This window comes from Nematostella vectensis, chromosome 8, assembly GCF_932526225.1.
Source record: "Nematostella vectensis chromosome 8, jaNemVect1.1, whole genome shotgun sequence".
NCBI classification, from domain to species: Eukaryota; Metazoa; Cnidaria; class Anthozoa; order Actiniaria; family Edwardsiidae; genus Nematostella; species Nematostella vectensis.
Window position 1 is genome coordinate 9,808,321 of NC_064041.1, and position 16,811 is coordinate 9,825,131.

General features: G+C 39.9%; 2 protein-coding genes across 9 annotated transcripts in view; both read right to left on the reverse strand.

The window, feature by feature from the left end:
- The window catches only part of LOC5519396 (protein transport protein Sec16A), a 39,187-nt gene extending 30,540 nt beyond the window's left edge, over positions 1-8,647 (reverse strand). For 3 of the 8 annotated variants that reach the window (XM_048730917.1, XM_048730916.1, XM_048730914.1), the window contains exons 1-8: positions 8,501-8,647; positions 6,008-6,071; positions 5,217-5,307; positions 4,889-4,954; positions 4,161-4,431; positions 3,299-3,835; positions 2,724-3,028; positions 108-1,773 (exon numbers count right to left, since the gene is read on the reverse strand). In XM_048730917.1, the coding sequence (XP_048586874.1) occupies positions 108-1,773; positions 2,724-3,028; positions 3,299-3,835; positions 4,161-4,431; positions 4,889-4,954; positions 5,217-5,307; positions 6,008-6,071; positions 8,501-8,564 (3,064 nt within the window). In that variant the 5' untranslated portion in view covers positions 8,565-8,647. Of the gene's footprint in view, positions 1-107; positions 1,774-2,723; positions 3,029-3,298; positions 3,836-4,160; positions 4,432-4,888; positions 4,955-5,216; positions 5,308-6,007; positions 6,072-7,291; positions 7,444-7,471; positions 7,570-8,500 lie in introns of those variants that run through there. The other 5 variants (XM_048730920.1, XM_032364141.2, XM_048730915.1 and 2 more) reach the window with 4 other exon arrangements.
- A 3,479-nt stretch (positions 8,648-12,126) lies between these two features.
- Positions 12,127-16,801, reverse strand: LOC5519361 (aminoacyl tRNA synthase complex-interacting multifunctional protein 1). The gene is made up of 9 exons (XM_048731001.1): positions 16,574-16,801; positions 16,323-16,348; positions 15,426-15,522; positions 15,154-15,357; positions 14,891-14,986; positions 14,365-14,438; positions 14,045-14,085; positions 12,860-13,016; positions 12,127-12,310 (listed from the first exon to the last, which is right to left on the reverse strand). The coding sequence occupies exons 1-9, from the start codon at positions 16,770-16,772 to the stop codon at positions 12,179-12,181; spliced, it is 1,026 nt and encodes a 341-aa protein (XP_048586958.1). The 5' UTR covers positions 16,773-16,801; the 3' UTR covers positions 12,127-12,178.
- Positions 16,802-16,811: the final 10 nt, after the last annotated feature.

Here is a 16,811-nt window from a genome sequence, read left to right on the forward strand (position 1 = left end):
AGAAAGATTTCAATCTGCAACATCATAGTACGTAGTTGTACCTAGGCTATTACATCTGTTAGCCAAAATGATAGTTGACTATTTATTAGAGGCAAAAATGGACATACCCTGATTGAAAGGATCCAAATTGTCAGCCACGTCCCAAGCTGAGGTCTTAACTTGCTTGGGTGGGAATCCCACAGGAGGAGTTGAGACAGAAGCCCATGAGAATGGGACAGTGCCAGTGGCTTCAAAAGGGGTGCCTTTGGGTCCCTCTTTGGGCAGCAGATTACGCTGATCGACAGTTGTACCAGCTGGCATAAGAGGAGGCCACTCATCTTGATCAGAGACTGGGCCTCCAGCAGTTGGTACCTCATGTGGAACAGGGGGAGGGACTTGAGGAGCTGGCTCCTCGGCAGGGAAAGCAGGCTCTACCATAGGCTGGATGGATGCTGCAAGAGATGGTTCCTCTGATACCACAGACTCAGCATAGGTGACAGGCTCCTTATCTACCTTGTCATCTGCGGAAGATTCCTCAGTGATGGAGGGTGCAGGCTCTGTAGCAGCAGCAGCAGGGGTATGCTCCAAGGTGGGTTCATCAGTGAATGTTGGGGAAGGGTCGATGGAAGACACTGTGGGCGCAAAAGCCTCTAACACAGCAGATGAAGTGACAGGGTTGAAGGTAGCTTGCTGGGAAAATGGGTTTTGAGAACTTGATGAAGAGGCATCAACATCCAGTTCATCAGCAGACTCCTCATCCCAGAAGCCAGAGGAGGCATCCACTCCAGACTCTGTAGCAGCTAAGCCATCATGTTCTTCCTCAGATGAAGGAGGGAATTCCAGTGGTGCATTAGCTGGTTGCTGACCCCAAGGTGCAGCCATGGCAGCGTTTGAGATGGTATGAGATACAGTTGGTTCATTTGGCTCTTGATACCCATGTGCAGTTATTGTAGTATCTCTGACAGGGTGAGACATGTTCCCAGCTTCATGATCCCAAGGTGCAGCCATAATAGAATCGACAACAGGGTGTGACTCTGCAGATGATGTTGTCTGCTCGTCCCAAGGTGCAGCCATAATAGAATCGACAACAGGGTGTGACTCTGCAGATGATGTTGTCTGCTCGTCCCAAGGTGCAGCCATAATAGAATCGACAACAGGGTGTGACTCTGCAGATGATGTTGTCTGCTCGTCCCAAGGTGCAGCCATAATGGAATCGACAACAGGGTGTGACTCAATAGTTGTAGTTGACTGCTTGTCAGGGAGTGACTTGGGAGGTGAAGTTGTCTGCTCATCCCAGCCTGCCCCCACAGCAGAATCTGCAACAGGGTGCGACTCAACAGATGCAGCTGACTGATCCTCCCAAGGTGCAGCCACAGTATTTTCAACAGGGTGGGAACCCGTATATGCACTAGGCTGTTCATCCCAGGGTGCAGCTAGGCCAGACTCTACAGGTGCAGTTGACTGATCCTCCCAAGGTGTGTTCGTATTTGAGACTTGGTGAAACTCTGCAGGTGCACTTGAATGCTTGTCCCATGGTGTAGGCACGGTTGTATCTGCACCGGGGTAAGATGCACTTGGTGCAGCTGGTTGCTGATCCCATGATGCACCCACAGCAGAATCTCCCCCTGCAGGAAACAGGGTAGGCACACCAGGTTCAAGTTCAGCTTCTTCTAGTGGAGGAACATCGTTATCTGATTCCTCAGGCTCTTCAACTATCTCCTGGTTTGAGTGGGTGGATACTGGCGCAGTTTTCTCCACTTGCTGTGTCGAAGGCTGCATAGAAGGAGGTGACACCTATGGATAAGCCATAGCAGGTAGAACATGATTTAAATACTTGAAGTTAGTGACTTTTGCTATTTGGGATGTAGAGATTTAAGAAAAAATGCTAAGAGATACACAAAGGATAATAATAACACAAAGACAACAGCAACAATAATAATAACAATAATGCTAATGATTATAATAATAGTAACAAATAACAATAACACTGATGATCCCTACCATTCCCTCACCAACACAAACCAAACAACAATATATAAAGCAGACCCTGAACAATGAATGTATCCTGGTGTGATAATTAAAAGTACAATTATCAATTAGAGTTTAATAGCATTAGGTTAAGCTTAAAAAACAAAGAAGAATGTTTATTAACACAATGCTCTGGGAAAAAATAGTAACCAAGATTAAATAAACAAATGAAATTACAACAATACAATAAATAGGTCGATTGCTGGAAAAACAACTGGCATGTCTTTATCTCAAGTATTCAAATTAAGCCAACAGCAAAATGATGCTTAAAGTTGGAAGTCTTGTAGTTGAGGTAGTCAAGGCTAGAAAAGGAGTCAGCGAATGGCTTCGAGGTTTATTGGGTAACTAAAACCCCTCACTTTGAGTCCTTTTTTGTTTCTTTTTATTATTTTGAAGGGGCACTTACTTGATGGAGGATGCTAATTGAATACTAGTGTTAAAGGGGTGTAAAAGGGGTTCAAAGTGACAGGAAACTAGAACAAGCATTTACAGTGGGCGGAAAAATTAATTTTCTATTAATTTTTAATTATTTTTTAAAACATCATTGGTCTTAAAAGATTAAATAAACTCATAGTAAAAGAACATGTGAGGCCTTATGTGCCTCACAGGCTCACAGGTAACCAGTAACAAGTAGAAGAAAATGTTTAGCCAAAACTTTCCTTGACCATATAAGCACATTAGAATTAGAAACTGGAATAACACACATGAATACATACCTTCTGTGCATTTGCCTTTTTTGCAAATAAATGACCAGTTCCACCTGCCTTTGCTGGTTCTACCTCCTCGCCACCGAAGAAATCCGCTCCTTGCTTTGAACCTCCAACTTGGTTGAAGAAATTTGCAGACTTTGGTCGAGCTTGGCTCGCATGCTGGCTGAATAAGGGATTGAATCCTTTGGAGTTTGTTGGTGGTGGAGTTTTGCTCGGTTTTTCATCTCCTCCAAAGATAGAAGCTCCTGACTGCATGTCATGGACTTGATTGAAGAAGTCTGCTGCAGTCTTTGCTGGTTTATTCACAGTGCCTTGACAATAGCGATAATTATATTTAACAACAGCAACAACAACAACAATGTTACTTTTGCTGTGGTTAGATAATTCTATAAGAGACTCATCAATGAAGAGACACACATCCATTTTGTTATTTACATATGGAATCACTTGCTGAAGATTTGGCTGGTCCATAAACAGCCTCATTTTCTTTGATGAGTGTATCACCTTTTTAAAACTTTCCACAAAAAGGAAGTAATGGCATTGAAAATCATCTTATTTTTTTCCCTTCCCAAATAAATTACCTTCTGATCCTAGCTTTGAGGTTGGACCAAAAAAGCTAGCTGCAGATTCCTCAGAAGCAGTTTTTCCATTGACAATGTGCCTGTCTTTCTCACTTTGTCCAAAGAATGACTTTGGGGCTGGAGGAGGGACTGAGACTGAAGGAGTATGACTTTTTTCCTCTCCAAAAAACCCAGCTCTGGATGACTGTTGTGGTAATGAATTGAAAAAGTTTGCTGTAGACTTGGGAGGTGCAGTTCCCGTCCTTTCAGAAGCCTGGCTTCCTTGCTGGTCAAAGAAGCCTTTTGGGTCAGAGGTCGCAGGCACATGCTGTTGATTTGTCAGCGGAGGTGTGAAGTGTTGACCCTGCCGCCGTTGATCTTGGCCATGGGCCAAGTTCACAGTGTCAACCTTCGTAGGTTGTCCAAACAGCTGAGTTGGCTGTGCACCACCAAACAAACTGTTCTCATTTGTGATGGGACCAAACAGGCTGGAAGCAAGCTTGGCACCAAATGCAGTCACAGTGTTAGCTGGTGAGAACCAAGGTTGCTCAGATGTACCTAGAGAAAGTTGGCACATACAAAGTACAAATAAGGCAAACAATCAGGGTCTGATAGCTATTTGGTTTTATTTTGAATATTCACATATTTCAATATTTTATTATTGGAAAAGATTAAATTGGAAGATGGAGATGGAGTGGATAGTTGATTTGGTTCTTATTTGCTCCCTTACATGCACGTAAAATTAGGAAGAATGCTTAAGATTAGCCATAACGGACGTCAAACCCGTTTTGTGCTGTTCTTTATACTGTTCACAGAATTGATTTGCTTGAAGCTCCTTTACTAAAACCTCCCTTATCATTAGCTATTTAACAAGTCGTTTTACCTGAAGACATGCCCTGTGTACTTTGTGCCTTGGGTGATGCACTGGCAGGTGGCGCACTAGCGGGTGTCGGTGCATCCCATAGGAAGCTTGGCTTGCTAGGAGTTTGTGCTGCTTGTTTCACTGTCTTGTTTGAGGGCTTTGGAGGCTTGGGCTGATTTTGCTGAGGTTTTGGAGGGGAGTTTGGTGCAAATAATTCAACTGGTTGGTATGAGTTCTCTAATGGTGTAAAATGTCCATTAGATTGCCTCTGCTGTGTGTTGTTTCCCTGGAACTGAAGAGGTACAACATGGTGAGATAATATATCAATGCTTAGCACATCTTTGGTTCCTGAACATTAGCTAATTTGAGAGTAGGTACTTCTTGAAAACTGGGGGGTTCAAATTCAAATTTATATAGCTTCAGTATTAACTCAAAAACATTATACTTTTGCTTCATATGTGCATAAGTCTTAATTTTTTTAGCTAATGTATGAAACAGTGGCCAGTCTAATATTAAAAAACATCTTTGGAAATGAGCAAGAGAAAATTATTTGTTAATTGAAAATCAGTTTTCTGATATTTTACCACTTATGGAAAGAGAAGGGGGGAAGGAGGCTCCTTGGGAGGGGTTAGTCATTTGAAGCTGTGCCAAAAAAAGTAGCATTTAGGGTTTCTACAGTCATTGTAGCTTTACTCTAGAAAATTGACACAGACAGACACCGAAAAACAGATAGACAAATTTGTATTTACCTCTCCTGTCCATGAGTCCTCTTCATTCTCTTCCCATTCTGGCCACTCGTCCCAGCCGTCTTCTTGCTATTTAGTACACAGGACACGTGGCATGCTATTAGTAGGGTTACAGGGTTACACTGCCTATAAAACTATAGGTGGTATGCCTGGTTACAACGTGCAGTTACTAAGGGGTCGGCACCATTATTGGTTCAATAGCAAATCGAACATCTTAAAGTACATTGATGTATAACCTACTTCCCAAAAAGGATGAGAGAATTTGACTTCAGCTCAGTCAGCTGAAAAATACAGCATGGTCATAAAACCTGTGTAACTATTGTGAACTGACCTCCATAAGCTCAGGCTCGTGGTGGAGCGGCTGGTCCTCATAGAAAGGTGTGGCTAACGGAGAGTCCTGGTAGGCCCTACTTGGGTATGGCCTGCACGAAGGCACAAATGGACACTTTAGGAGATGGCAAGGTTTATTACAGTAACTCTTTTTTCTTATAACACTAACAATAATAACAGCATTCATAACAACAATTATCAATTTTATATAGTGTGTGAATCATGTCTAGATACACTTAGTGTACACCTATTTCAAATAAGGTTGCTTTTGGAGAATTCATGTGTCGTAACGCAGTGCTTCATGGGTATCAGATAAATAAATAAAAAATCATAAATAAAAACAAACACAGGCTTAGAAGGCTTTAGCATTCTTGTTTATGTACCTCTAAATAGTCACACAGTGTTCAGAGACCAGGATTCAGCCATTTATACATAACCCATGAACCACTGCGGGTTACAATACATTGATTTTTGGGTGCAACCTTAATTGAAATAAGTGTATCCATGTAAACAATAAAAATGACAAATGAACTCTCCCTATATTAAATATACTCCGTCAGTTGCCATTTTGTAATCCTAGTAAAGGAAGCAAGGAAGCATCAACCTCAGGGAAGCCTATTAGTGAAATTGGCACAGATAATGTGTAAAACCTTGTTTTAGATGGTTATCTCCAGAATTCACAACATAATTTGTCTTCTTATAATGAATGAATACAATTTAATAACAAACGTGTGGCTGACAAGGGCTCTTTAAAAAACTGAGATGTTCAACAGACAGAGACAGTATACTCACTCCATCTTAGGCACGTCCTGTAGCCATGGACGTCCCTCTCTTTGTATTGGATCCTTGTATTCTTCTGAAAATGAACATAAATTTAGCACTATATTCATCACTAGACACACTATGGTTAGTAGGTCCAGAAAGGGGGGGGGGGGGGGGGCTATTTACTTTCCAAAAAGGGGACAAAGCTATATTTAATCAAAGGGGGCCCTTTGAGGCACAATTGCCAAGCATCGCTCTGTAGTTCCTGTACCTTTCCTCACTGGGTAACTGTAAGGGTCTTTTTCTCTGTTAACTGTTTTTGTTTTTCACAAAAAAATCAGCAATTTTGATCTAAGCTGTGTTTTGCAGTCAAACATGAGTCGTATGCTGGCTGTACAAGGTGCCTTTTATGCCATAGACTCTACTATGTTGTATATGCACTCTCATAATCCAGCATTGAAGGTACCATCACAGCAATAAGCTTTCCATATTTATCTAGTCTTTCCTGGGTCATTATACTTTTATTAGAAAATCTACAAAAAAAAAGGTAATCCTCCAGTTGGCACCCTCCTAAACCAACCTCTAAGAACGTATATCCTCCTTACAGCCAAAATTATAATCATGGCATGAAAAGTAACTTAATTTCATGTTCAAAGTATTATCCATGTTAATTGATGTTAATCATAAATATAATCAAACAAGATCTATCAATCATAAATAATATCAAACAAGATCTATCAACAGGGAAAAGATAATGTGAAACTGTTAGCCTAAGTCTACTTATCATTGATAATATATCTATAATTGACAGTGTATGTTATTAAGTTATTATTATTAACAAAAAGGGGAAAGTATAATGGCATATTGTTTAATTACAAGGTAATTATGATTTTTTTAAAATTATAAATACAAAATTCGAAAAGACAAAGGGTAAGATTTTTTTAAAAGTGTTCCCGACCAAAACACAACAGTGATAGGTTGACCTTGAAATTCGATATTATCCGGATATCATAATTTTTGATTGAATCACAACCAAAACAAAACAGAGAATTGCACAATTTCTTTTCTGATGATACAAACGCTGTTTTATGCATATGCATTTTTTACGAGTCAGACACGAGTTTGCTTACAAACGAAAGAAACCACAATAAAAAACCGGCGAAGGGAAAATATCTATGACAACAGCAAAGAGATGCGTTGACACGGAACGATTTCCCAAAGACTAACCGAATTCACCAGAAGCATAAAAATGATACTTAGAGCTTGCTACAACACGAAAGACATAATCGTAAAATAAATGAACGTGTACATCACCAGTCTATCTCCCTTCTTCCTCTGAATCGCATCGATCACAGAACTTCTCGCTTTGGAGAAAATATACGGCGAACCTTTGGGCGAAACGCGCCGAAATTTCACCAGAAGATAGGTGGACAAATGTTCTTCTCGTATGTGAAATATGAAATAAATATAGTGAGAGGTGTGGGAATAACTTACGTATTACTTGCGGGGATTTCTCATAATAGTTTCACTGATAGAAGCAAGTATGGCTGCCACGTCATTTAGCGCATTCTACCACGGCGGACTCCGCTGACTGGTTATACAGAGAGACCGGACATTCGAGTCATGACCGGAAGTAGAAACGTGACCGGAAATAGGTACAAAATCTTTACAGGTTGACCTTTTAGTGCGTAAAAACTCGATCCAAATGTCCATATACCGTGCTAACGTGCCTAGGAACATAAAAACGAGAAAAAAAGCGTCATCGATAACAAGCAGAGATCTCTGTTATCAATGACGCTTTTTTTTTCTTGTTTTTATCGTCGAAGAATCGTAAAACTATTATTCATGCGGATAAATTCTTTGAGCAATGATTGTTGTTTCCTAGGATCCCCTTATGGAGTAAATACAGTGATGGGTTGACTTCAGGGTAGAGTCCTTTTTTCATTATTCTTTATTGTTCTTTTTTTATCCTGTTTCGATCGAGTTGCGCGCGCTCCATGCATTCCATGCGAGTGTTCCTTTCAGAAATTAGAACAAAATGTGCGCGTTCTGTACCAAAAATTCGTTTAGCAATTAGAAAATAAATTAATTGTCTAATGACGAAATTAATTATCCAATTAGGTTTGCTAAAACTTCCCCCAAACTATTTTTCCAGAATTGCTAAATTTTCGAAACTTTTTCATACCTGTCTACCGTCAACAAACTGGTAGTTTGAGAAAAAAAAAATGAAAAAAGAAGTTTAGTTCTAATTTAAAATATTAAAAAGTATTTTAGTCAACAAATGGAAAAAGGCAACGAACAAAAACGAGCTTATTTCTGTCTGTGTGTAAATTATTATCTTAAGAAAACATAAAAAGTTGCCCTGGAAATAAAAGAAATATAAGATAAATTATTCTGTTTGACTGCCCTTCAATGGGAGCGAGCGTATTAATTCAAATCCACGCGGGTAATTAAATCCGCGCGAGTTGTGTTTAGAAAGCAAAATGCCCATCCTTCTTGTTTTTTTTTGTAGCTTTTACTTACCCCAGAGCCCACCAGACACCACGTTAGCGGTGAAATTGAGGGTTTTCTTGAAAAAACTGAACATTTCAGAAGTTTCTCGTCGTTTTTGAAGATTTTCTCTTCGCGCGTTTTCTATTCATCTTGACGCCGTTAAGCGAAGACAAATTTTGAATTCTTGGGGCCAATTAGCGTCAATTATCGCAATGATTGATATTGTAACGTCATAAGTTTAAAATCCCAGCATTCCAAGGGAAGATAGACTTTGGTATCAATGTGGGTAGGGTCTTTACCATATAATACTGGCGTTCAACTACGTGGAACGGGAAATAAGGGGAAAAGAGAGAACCCGCTTGAAATCTCTCCTTGATAAAAGACCTTGCATATAAACATAAGGGGAAAAGGCAATACTCGAACCCAACTAGTCCCGGTGATACAAGTTATTGCCTATCTGGCAAAATAGAACCCTCACGAATGAACACTTCCTAGCTTTTTGAGCATTTTTTTAATAAAAAAATGTATTAGAGTTTAAGCAGTAAAATCAAAGATGTGCTAATATAGAACTAAGATTGTACAGTGAATTTAGTACCCCTGGCGACCTAGACAAGTGTCGCTTTATGGATAATGTATCTAAGGGAGAGATTTGTAGCGGGGCGGATCAAGAATTTTAGAAAAATTACAGGGTCCAGACATCATGTGGAGACTTAATAACTTTTAATTTTGTTAAATAAAACACACACACACACGAACTTTAACTGAAAAAGGGGGCGTCAATACACCCTTTCATTCCACACTGTATTCGCCCCTAGAGCGCTTATACAGTATCAGGGCTGAGGCAGGGGGTGGGGCACTGAGGGCACGTGCCCCTCAATATATAAAAAAGGATGACCATAAGGGGCGTTGCCGTGCCCCTCAATATTTCCTTAATGTCTCTGTATTGCCCCCCCTCCCCACCCCCACTATTTTGAAACCTGCGGCAGCTACCAAGTACTAAAAATGGCCCATCCTGAAGCTGAGATACACAAGCTTCTACGTGCAATAAGTCAATTTAGGGCCGACAAAAAAATACTATTCATGTGTCCAGCCGGGAATTGTACCCTTAAGAGTCCCTATTATGATGTTTGGTAGGCTGATGTTTTATTTGAACGCAGTATCTAAATGCCCGGCCGACAGTCGGAAAAAGGCTCTCAATGGACTAAATGCCCGACAGTTTTCAATGTATTCAAAATAACTTTAAAATTATCGACCTTGTGAGTACAAATTATAATATTTTTTGTCGAGAAAGGGCTTGCAAAAAAATTGAATTAAGCTTTGTTGTCGGTATTGAATGTTTTCTATTAGTCTATGTACACTATAAAATCGTAATTTTAGTGACACTATCACTAGCTACAAAATAACACTTCTTCGCGCGTACTCACCCTTCCGGTCCCCGCCTCGCCCTGGAGGGTCCCGGAGGATGGGGGGGCCCATATCCAAGAGTTTTGAAGATTTTAGTTTTGGGTTGATTATTGCCTATAGGCTTGTGTGAAGTAAATTTTATATGGGCAATGTACCAACGCACTACGTAGTAACTGACACACTTTTTAATAAAGTAGAATTTACGTTTTTTTTAAAGCTTGAGTGTGAAAGGTCTGCATTAGATTTTGGGCTGTTGTATTTTATTTATAACGAATCGCCTATTCTGATTTTTGAAAGGAAATTAGAGTCGAATTGCAGATCTGGTAACCAGGTAACATTTAACGTGATCGTCATTGTAAACAATAATATCAACTAAGGTGGTAAGACTATTTATTGACAAATACTACAATGAGAATCCTTGCGTGTGTGAGATTTAATAACAATACGTCAGCTTTTTTTATTACAAAGTGTGTCATTACAGTGTCTGAGACTCTACACTTCAAAGCGCACGATTTATGATTTTTGGACGCTATATTTAGATTTGATTCCACACCATGCCCGTTATAAGAAAAATATGAACTCTAGAATCTGAAATGCCCCTTAGAAATTCGAGGAAAGAAGCTTACTAGAGGTTTATTCACAGTATTTTCTAAAACCTAAGAACACAAAGCATCCAAGATTGCTTGCATTTCAATGTAGCATTTCAATGCAGCTTTGTCCTTGGCACAAAAGATGTCATATGCACGTGTGTGACGGGACAAAAAAGACAGTACAAAGGTTAAAGTAATGTAGACCTATGTCGTAGTGTGCTGCACATGATGACGACATCACTACATTACTATGGCAACATGTCCATTCCCAAGAGATGCAAGCGTGAAAAAGACCCCGATATTTTTCAGTCTATACTTCAGCGAGCTCTGCGTGGCGTAACCGACAAAGATAGGGCTGGGATCCTGGTTATTGCCTCCCTATTAATGCGCGGTTACCTCAGGTTCCTTTGTGTTGTACAGTCCGCTAGATAGCGGTGCTGGGGTCGAAATCTCCAGCTTAGCCGTAAAGCTTTAAGCTGCCATACGGTGTTTCAGCGCATGTCTGGAAGTATGGTCTATTTTTTCTCATTTTACCTGATCTAGACGAGGTTCGATTCTCGGTCATGTCCTCGATGAATGATATTTAAGCGCATAGCCAGGATTTGCCCACGGAGCGGTGCCATGTATGTAGTTTGACGTTTACACGGTAACACATGCCACAGGGTAACCATAAGAAAAATGTCATGGCTTACGATCTTGAATTGATACCACACAGGGTACCCAGGTGTCAGGGTCTAAGTTAGGGCTAGAGGCCCGTTGCCAGGATTTCTTAAGATTTTGGTTTTAGGGTTTATTATCATCCATCGGCTTTTCAAGTATCGCAATGCCCGACAGTCGCTTTACCTTTGAAGACCTTTCCCGACAATGTTATGTAGCAAATAAAATTCAGAAGGATCCTTTGATAACGATTTTAGTGTATACGACAAGGGAAAACATTCAACTCCGACAACAATGCTCAATTCAGATTCACACTGGATTATTCGAAATGAAAACTATCGGGATCGGGTATTTAGTTCATTGAGGACCTTTCCCGGCTGTCGGGCATATAGCCACTGCGTTATTCGAAATCCAGTCTAGGTGACCGTTTAAATCAGCAGTGAAAAACCTTATAATAATAAGTACACAATACAAATGGAACCTTCTTGTCCACACCGGTATGAAGGCTTATCATACCATAATGTTTCAAGTGGGCGCCCGGGGGCTTATTTACTTTTTCGTGTCTTTTGGGGGCGCCTATTGGGGAGGGGACACTTATTAACTGCTTTGATATAAGAAGAAAAATAATGAAATCTAATTTATATTCTTTACCTTGTGTTATTCTGGACGCAAACCTATGTACTTTTAGGTATACGGTTCCTAAATAAAGCTGTCTGTCTGTGTCTGTCTGTCTCTTACCAATCGCACAAAGGTTTGAAGAGCAAATAAGACGACTGAAAGAAATGTGTGCTCATATGGATAAAAAAGTTGGTAATGGTAATAAGTAGACCCGAGTTGTTATGAGAGAATGTCAGTGCCAGCTAAATGAAATAAGATATACGCCATTGAAGTAGTGCTTTTGTTGAAATCTTTTTAAGGGGGAGAAAAAGGGCGCTTATTCCAAAATTCAAGGTGGGGGACGGCCGCTTATCTAAATCATTACGATAATTAATAACGAATAAGCAATCAACTTCAAATTCATTTATTCCTTATCATCATGGCTACCGGTACTACTTAATTATCGGACAACACCATCAATAATACCGCCAGAAGCACACACCCCCTTGCCACGGACGGTAAATGGAAGGTCACGGAAGCAAGGCTGTCCCTCAGAATTGGTCTTAAAGTCTGGAGCAAGGGTCTCCCAGACCTGCAAGAAAGATGCTGCTGCTAGGCCTATGTTGATCATATAACGCTGTTTCATAAACTTAATTACGAATTCATTTTTATTGTAAGAATCCATGTATCGTAACCAACATTGCTTTATGGGTGGCAAATTGATAATCATGTAGACTTGAAACAAATTCAGCATTTTGTTTATGCATGTTGTCCACAACAGAGTGTTGGTTACTGCTGGATTCTAACAGGATAAAAACAACAGCTGTAATCGCAGTGCAAAAGGTGACTTTTTCAGTGCTTATGAATCAGACAGAAAGTTTCTCTGTCAGAAATGCCTTATTTTCATTGAAAAAGTTTAATTTTTTCAGGTTCTCCGGTGTGATGGCCACATCCATTTTTGTTCATATTAGAATAAGTCTGGCACTTAAAAGTTCAGTGGTTTCTTAGTGCAAGTAGTCACCTATTATGTGGTCAGAGCATCTAGAATATGTGATGCAATTAAAAATCGAATGGAACAATTGTAAACAATATTGGCCAAACAATAAGCACTCTCAGCGTTCAAGTTACTCCTCCACAATACCTTCTTCTTAGGGTTAAGCTGTGCATCTGGTTCACCCTCTTGTCCGTCAAACACAACCCTGTCACCGGGTGCAGCACCCTCCGGGGGCACGACCACTGTCCACTTCTCATCGCGATTACAGCACATCACCATTCCTTGGGAGAATATCCCACGCATCCTGATGACCAGAGGTTTGTTTGTTAGAAAGAAGGGAATTACCTAGGGCTGCCCTACCATAGGCTCAATTATCAGCCATTTCTGTGAGCCTGCAGTATGTGTCCCCACTAGTAGAATGGAGGATCGCAAGACCACAATGCCAGATGTTGGCTGGAATTAGAGCCTAGTACTACCAACCCAAGGTGTCAAGGGGTATCAAGTCATTTGGCAAACAGTTGCATAATAACCTAAAATGGTTGCCTGGGTTAATATCATCATGTGCAGATTGATACCTTCTGCTGATGCAATACTATTGCTGTGAAAGTCCCTAAAATATCTCTCTGTTCCCAGAACGCAAACTCACACTCGAATGTCAGTGGGGAATAGATAGGTTTGTTTGCCTGAAGTGCTTTCTTTTTTCTAAGCTTGACTTTGACAAATTCTCATTTGCAAAAAAGTCATTAGGCAACCTTCTTTGGTTATTAGGAGCTGGTGACTTACTACAATGGTTGCCTAGTGAACTGTTGCCTTAAGCTCAGCCTAATGACCAGTTGAAATCAAGGGCAAACATCTAAGGATGGTAGTTCCTAACTAGCAGCGGCAACTAAGATTAATGCACAACAAGTGCAGATACTGCTACTGGCTTGAAGAAAATTGATAAGTCACTTGTTTGTTATTGTTTACATTAAAAAAATAACAGTCTATTAAAACAGTCTATTTAATAAAATAACAGTCAGTTCCCAAGGGAACCTTGGGATAACCTTCCACAACTGAAGTTAGATACTTGAGTGACAACGATTGAAAGTATCTCTGTTATTAGCTTTAGTTAGCCAATGAAAAACAGTGCTTTGCGTGGTATTGAGTATGGATGTCAAGTGGTTGCCTGATTCGTCTTTTCTGACATTATTCGAGATTCTACTTTCAAATGTGAAGAGCCAAGTTTTTTAATCATAAGCTGACCACTTGGAACTGGTTGGACCTTGTTCTGTGCCACTGAGCTTTCTTTGCTATTCAACACAAGCTTGGTGTAAAGTAAAGTAGTAAACTTACTTAACTGGTTTCAAATTGGCCAAGATCACAACCATTGCATCCTGAAAAATAAAAATGACAAAATTTATATATAGAGTCAAGCCAATTGATCTAGAGGGACCACATCCTGGTAAATGCTAAACTGGGATAAAGTTAAGGGTGGTTTACAAATCCCCTTCAGCATGCCTCTGGTGCAGTTTGTTAGGGTTTCCCCAAACCTTTGGCTGAACTATTCCACAAAATTCACCCATTTCAGTCCCCAGATAGATAACTAGCAAAAGCAAAATACATGACTGGATGATTTTGAAGCCAAAACAAACCCATTTAGCATACTACACTACCTGCAGAGATGACATCTCAATATGGCCATTCAGACCACTACAAATAGTTCTTGGTGCTGCCTCCCCTACATCAACTACACAAAAAAATAAAGTTTAAAAAAATTATTTAGATTATTTGATAACTGCAGCAGCTGTACTATAAGAACAAAAACAACAAAAGCTTTCACTGCAATTTTGAGTATTCTGCAAACACACACTGATAAATTCCATGATAACTGCATAATAAGCAGCTGTACTGTAAGAACAACAAAAAAAGCTTTTACTGCAATTTTGAGTATTCTGCAACTTCACACATATACATTCCCAGCAACAAAATACACTATGGCTTCCATCAGTCGTAAGCCTTGAGTTGCTTTCATTGGCCTAGACTTAGGCGGCTTTTAATCCTGCATTACATCATTACAACCATTACAACCATTACAACCTCAAATCTTTATTGACAAAAGTAAGAAGTGGTTTGAGATTTGGAAATCTTGGCGTAAGTTCTCAGAATACTCAAAACCATGAAGGGAATGCCATCACTTACTTTCTTCAACAAACAGCGAATCTGCATCAGGATGTTTTTTTATTGACTGGATTTTCCCCACCATAAAGTTTAGACGAGAGACACTTATGTCAGCAGCTAAAGGGCGAAATCAAGAATAAAAAAAGGTTAATGGGCAGCAATGAATCTGTCTGCAGATATTTGTGATGGGTTGTGGGATTCTGCATAATTACTGACTAACCAAGATCCAAAAGAGTTCTTTTTTTCCACAATTAACAAGACAGAATTCATGACTACACTCATACCTCCTGAATTTTTTTCGTCTTTTTTTGGCTTCTCGGTCTTTGGTTTTTTCTCAGATTTCTTTTCCTTCTTCTTGTCCTGTGCTGGCTGGTTTTTGGCTGGTTCGGGGGCAGCAGTAGGGGGCGGAATAGTGGGCAAGGCTGCGACAGGTGCGGCCTGTTGGGGTGTTGCACCTTTTCCACTGGATGGCAAGGCAACTTGCTGAACTGGAAACAGTTTTAAACAGCATATTAAAAAGAAAAAACTTTTATGCATAAAGTGGTTGGTTACAAACCTCCATTTCTGATTTCCCAGTACTCCAGTTCTTTCTTTAGTTTGGTAGCCTCTGCTTTAAGTTTTTCATTCTCTTTTTTCAGAGACTCTACCTGTGCCTAAAAATCGGGTAGAGGAAGATGAAATTTAGTGGATTATATTCTTTCTAGAATATTGTGGGTATTTTTACAACACATTTTTTTACTCACTCAAATATTGGATATTGACATATTTGTAAAAGTGATACATGTTTGTATCCCATGTAACAAAAGATAAAAGACTATTCTAGATATCAGGTTCTTCGAACCGTCTACAGCATTTCTGGCAAGTTGCTGGCTGATGCTTGTGCTGCTTGCTTAAAAATTTAAATCAATGATTGAGGCCTGTAGCCAGGATTTTGAGTCTGGGAGGGGGGGTTGTTTATTTTCTCTTTGGTAGCTTGTTCTATCACGTAGTGGGCCTTAATTTTCTTTAATTAGAGCAGACCTTTCAGTTGAGTGGGGGGTTCTTCAAAAACCCCTGGAACCCCCCTGTAGGGTGGCTTAGCAATTTTTTGAGAAATGACTGATCTTTTTTTTAAAAAATAACAAAATTGTTTCTCCCTCCCCCCCTGAGTCTCAGACTTTTGGCACCCCCTGAAAAAGTTATTTACTTGACCTAAGGAATATATGTGCCAAGTTTGGTGCTTCTACTAAAAAGTGCACAAAACAGCCATTTTTTTGCGCTAAGCCACCCTACTACTGGCTACGGGCCTGTATATGTCTGCCCAATCTTTAAGTGAATCATGAAATTATCATGCCACCTTAACAACTTAATTAATTACTTTCTTTATTTCAGTAGAGTGTACTGCAATATTTTGAGAATCGCAAAATATTGGTGAGATGGAAAATTTAAATAATAAGTGTAAGAAGGTAAATACCTGTGAGCTTGGAGATTGTGCCTTTTCTGAAACATGAAAAATACATCACAAAAAGCTTTAACAAGATTAGTGGGATAGAAAAGAACAACATATCTACATGTTTCATAGTACATGGATAAAAATTCATCGAGCACTAAATTGTTTTCAGTAGTACTACTAGCGCCTGTCCTTTTGTTGCCTTTTTTAAATTCGCTAAAGATTTGATATATCCAGGCGAGATCCCGTCCTCTAAATGTTAAGTAATTACTTACCGGCTGCCTTTTGCAGACACTGCAGATGCCCTTTTAGAAGTTCGACTAGCTCCTCGGCCTGATCCGCTCGCTTGCCCATGCGCTGCAGTACCTCATTATCGCTTACCATGCTTGTTCGGATCTGTAATACTCCAGAACCAGCGGACAAACGAGAGAGAGACGGAGGAATGTGATGAAATCTTGATAATCTCGAAAGCATGGAAGGGGAACGTGTAACACAGAAAACAGCCGGTCAGCG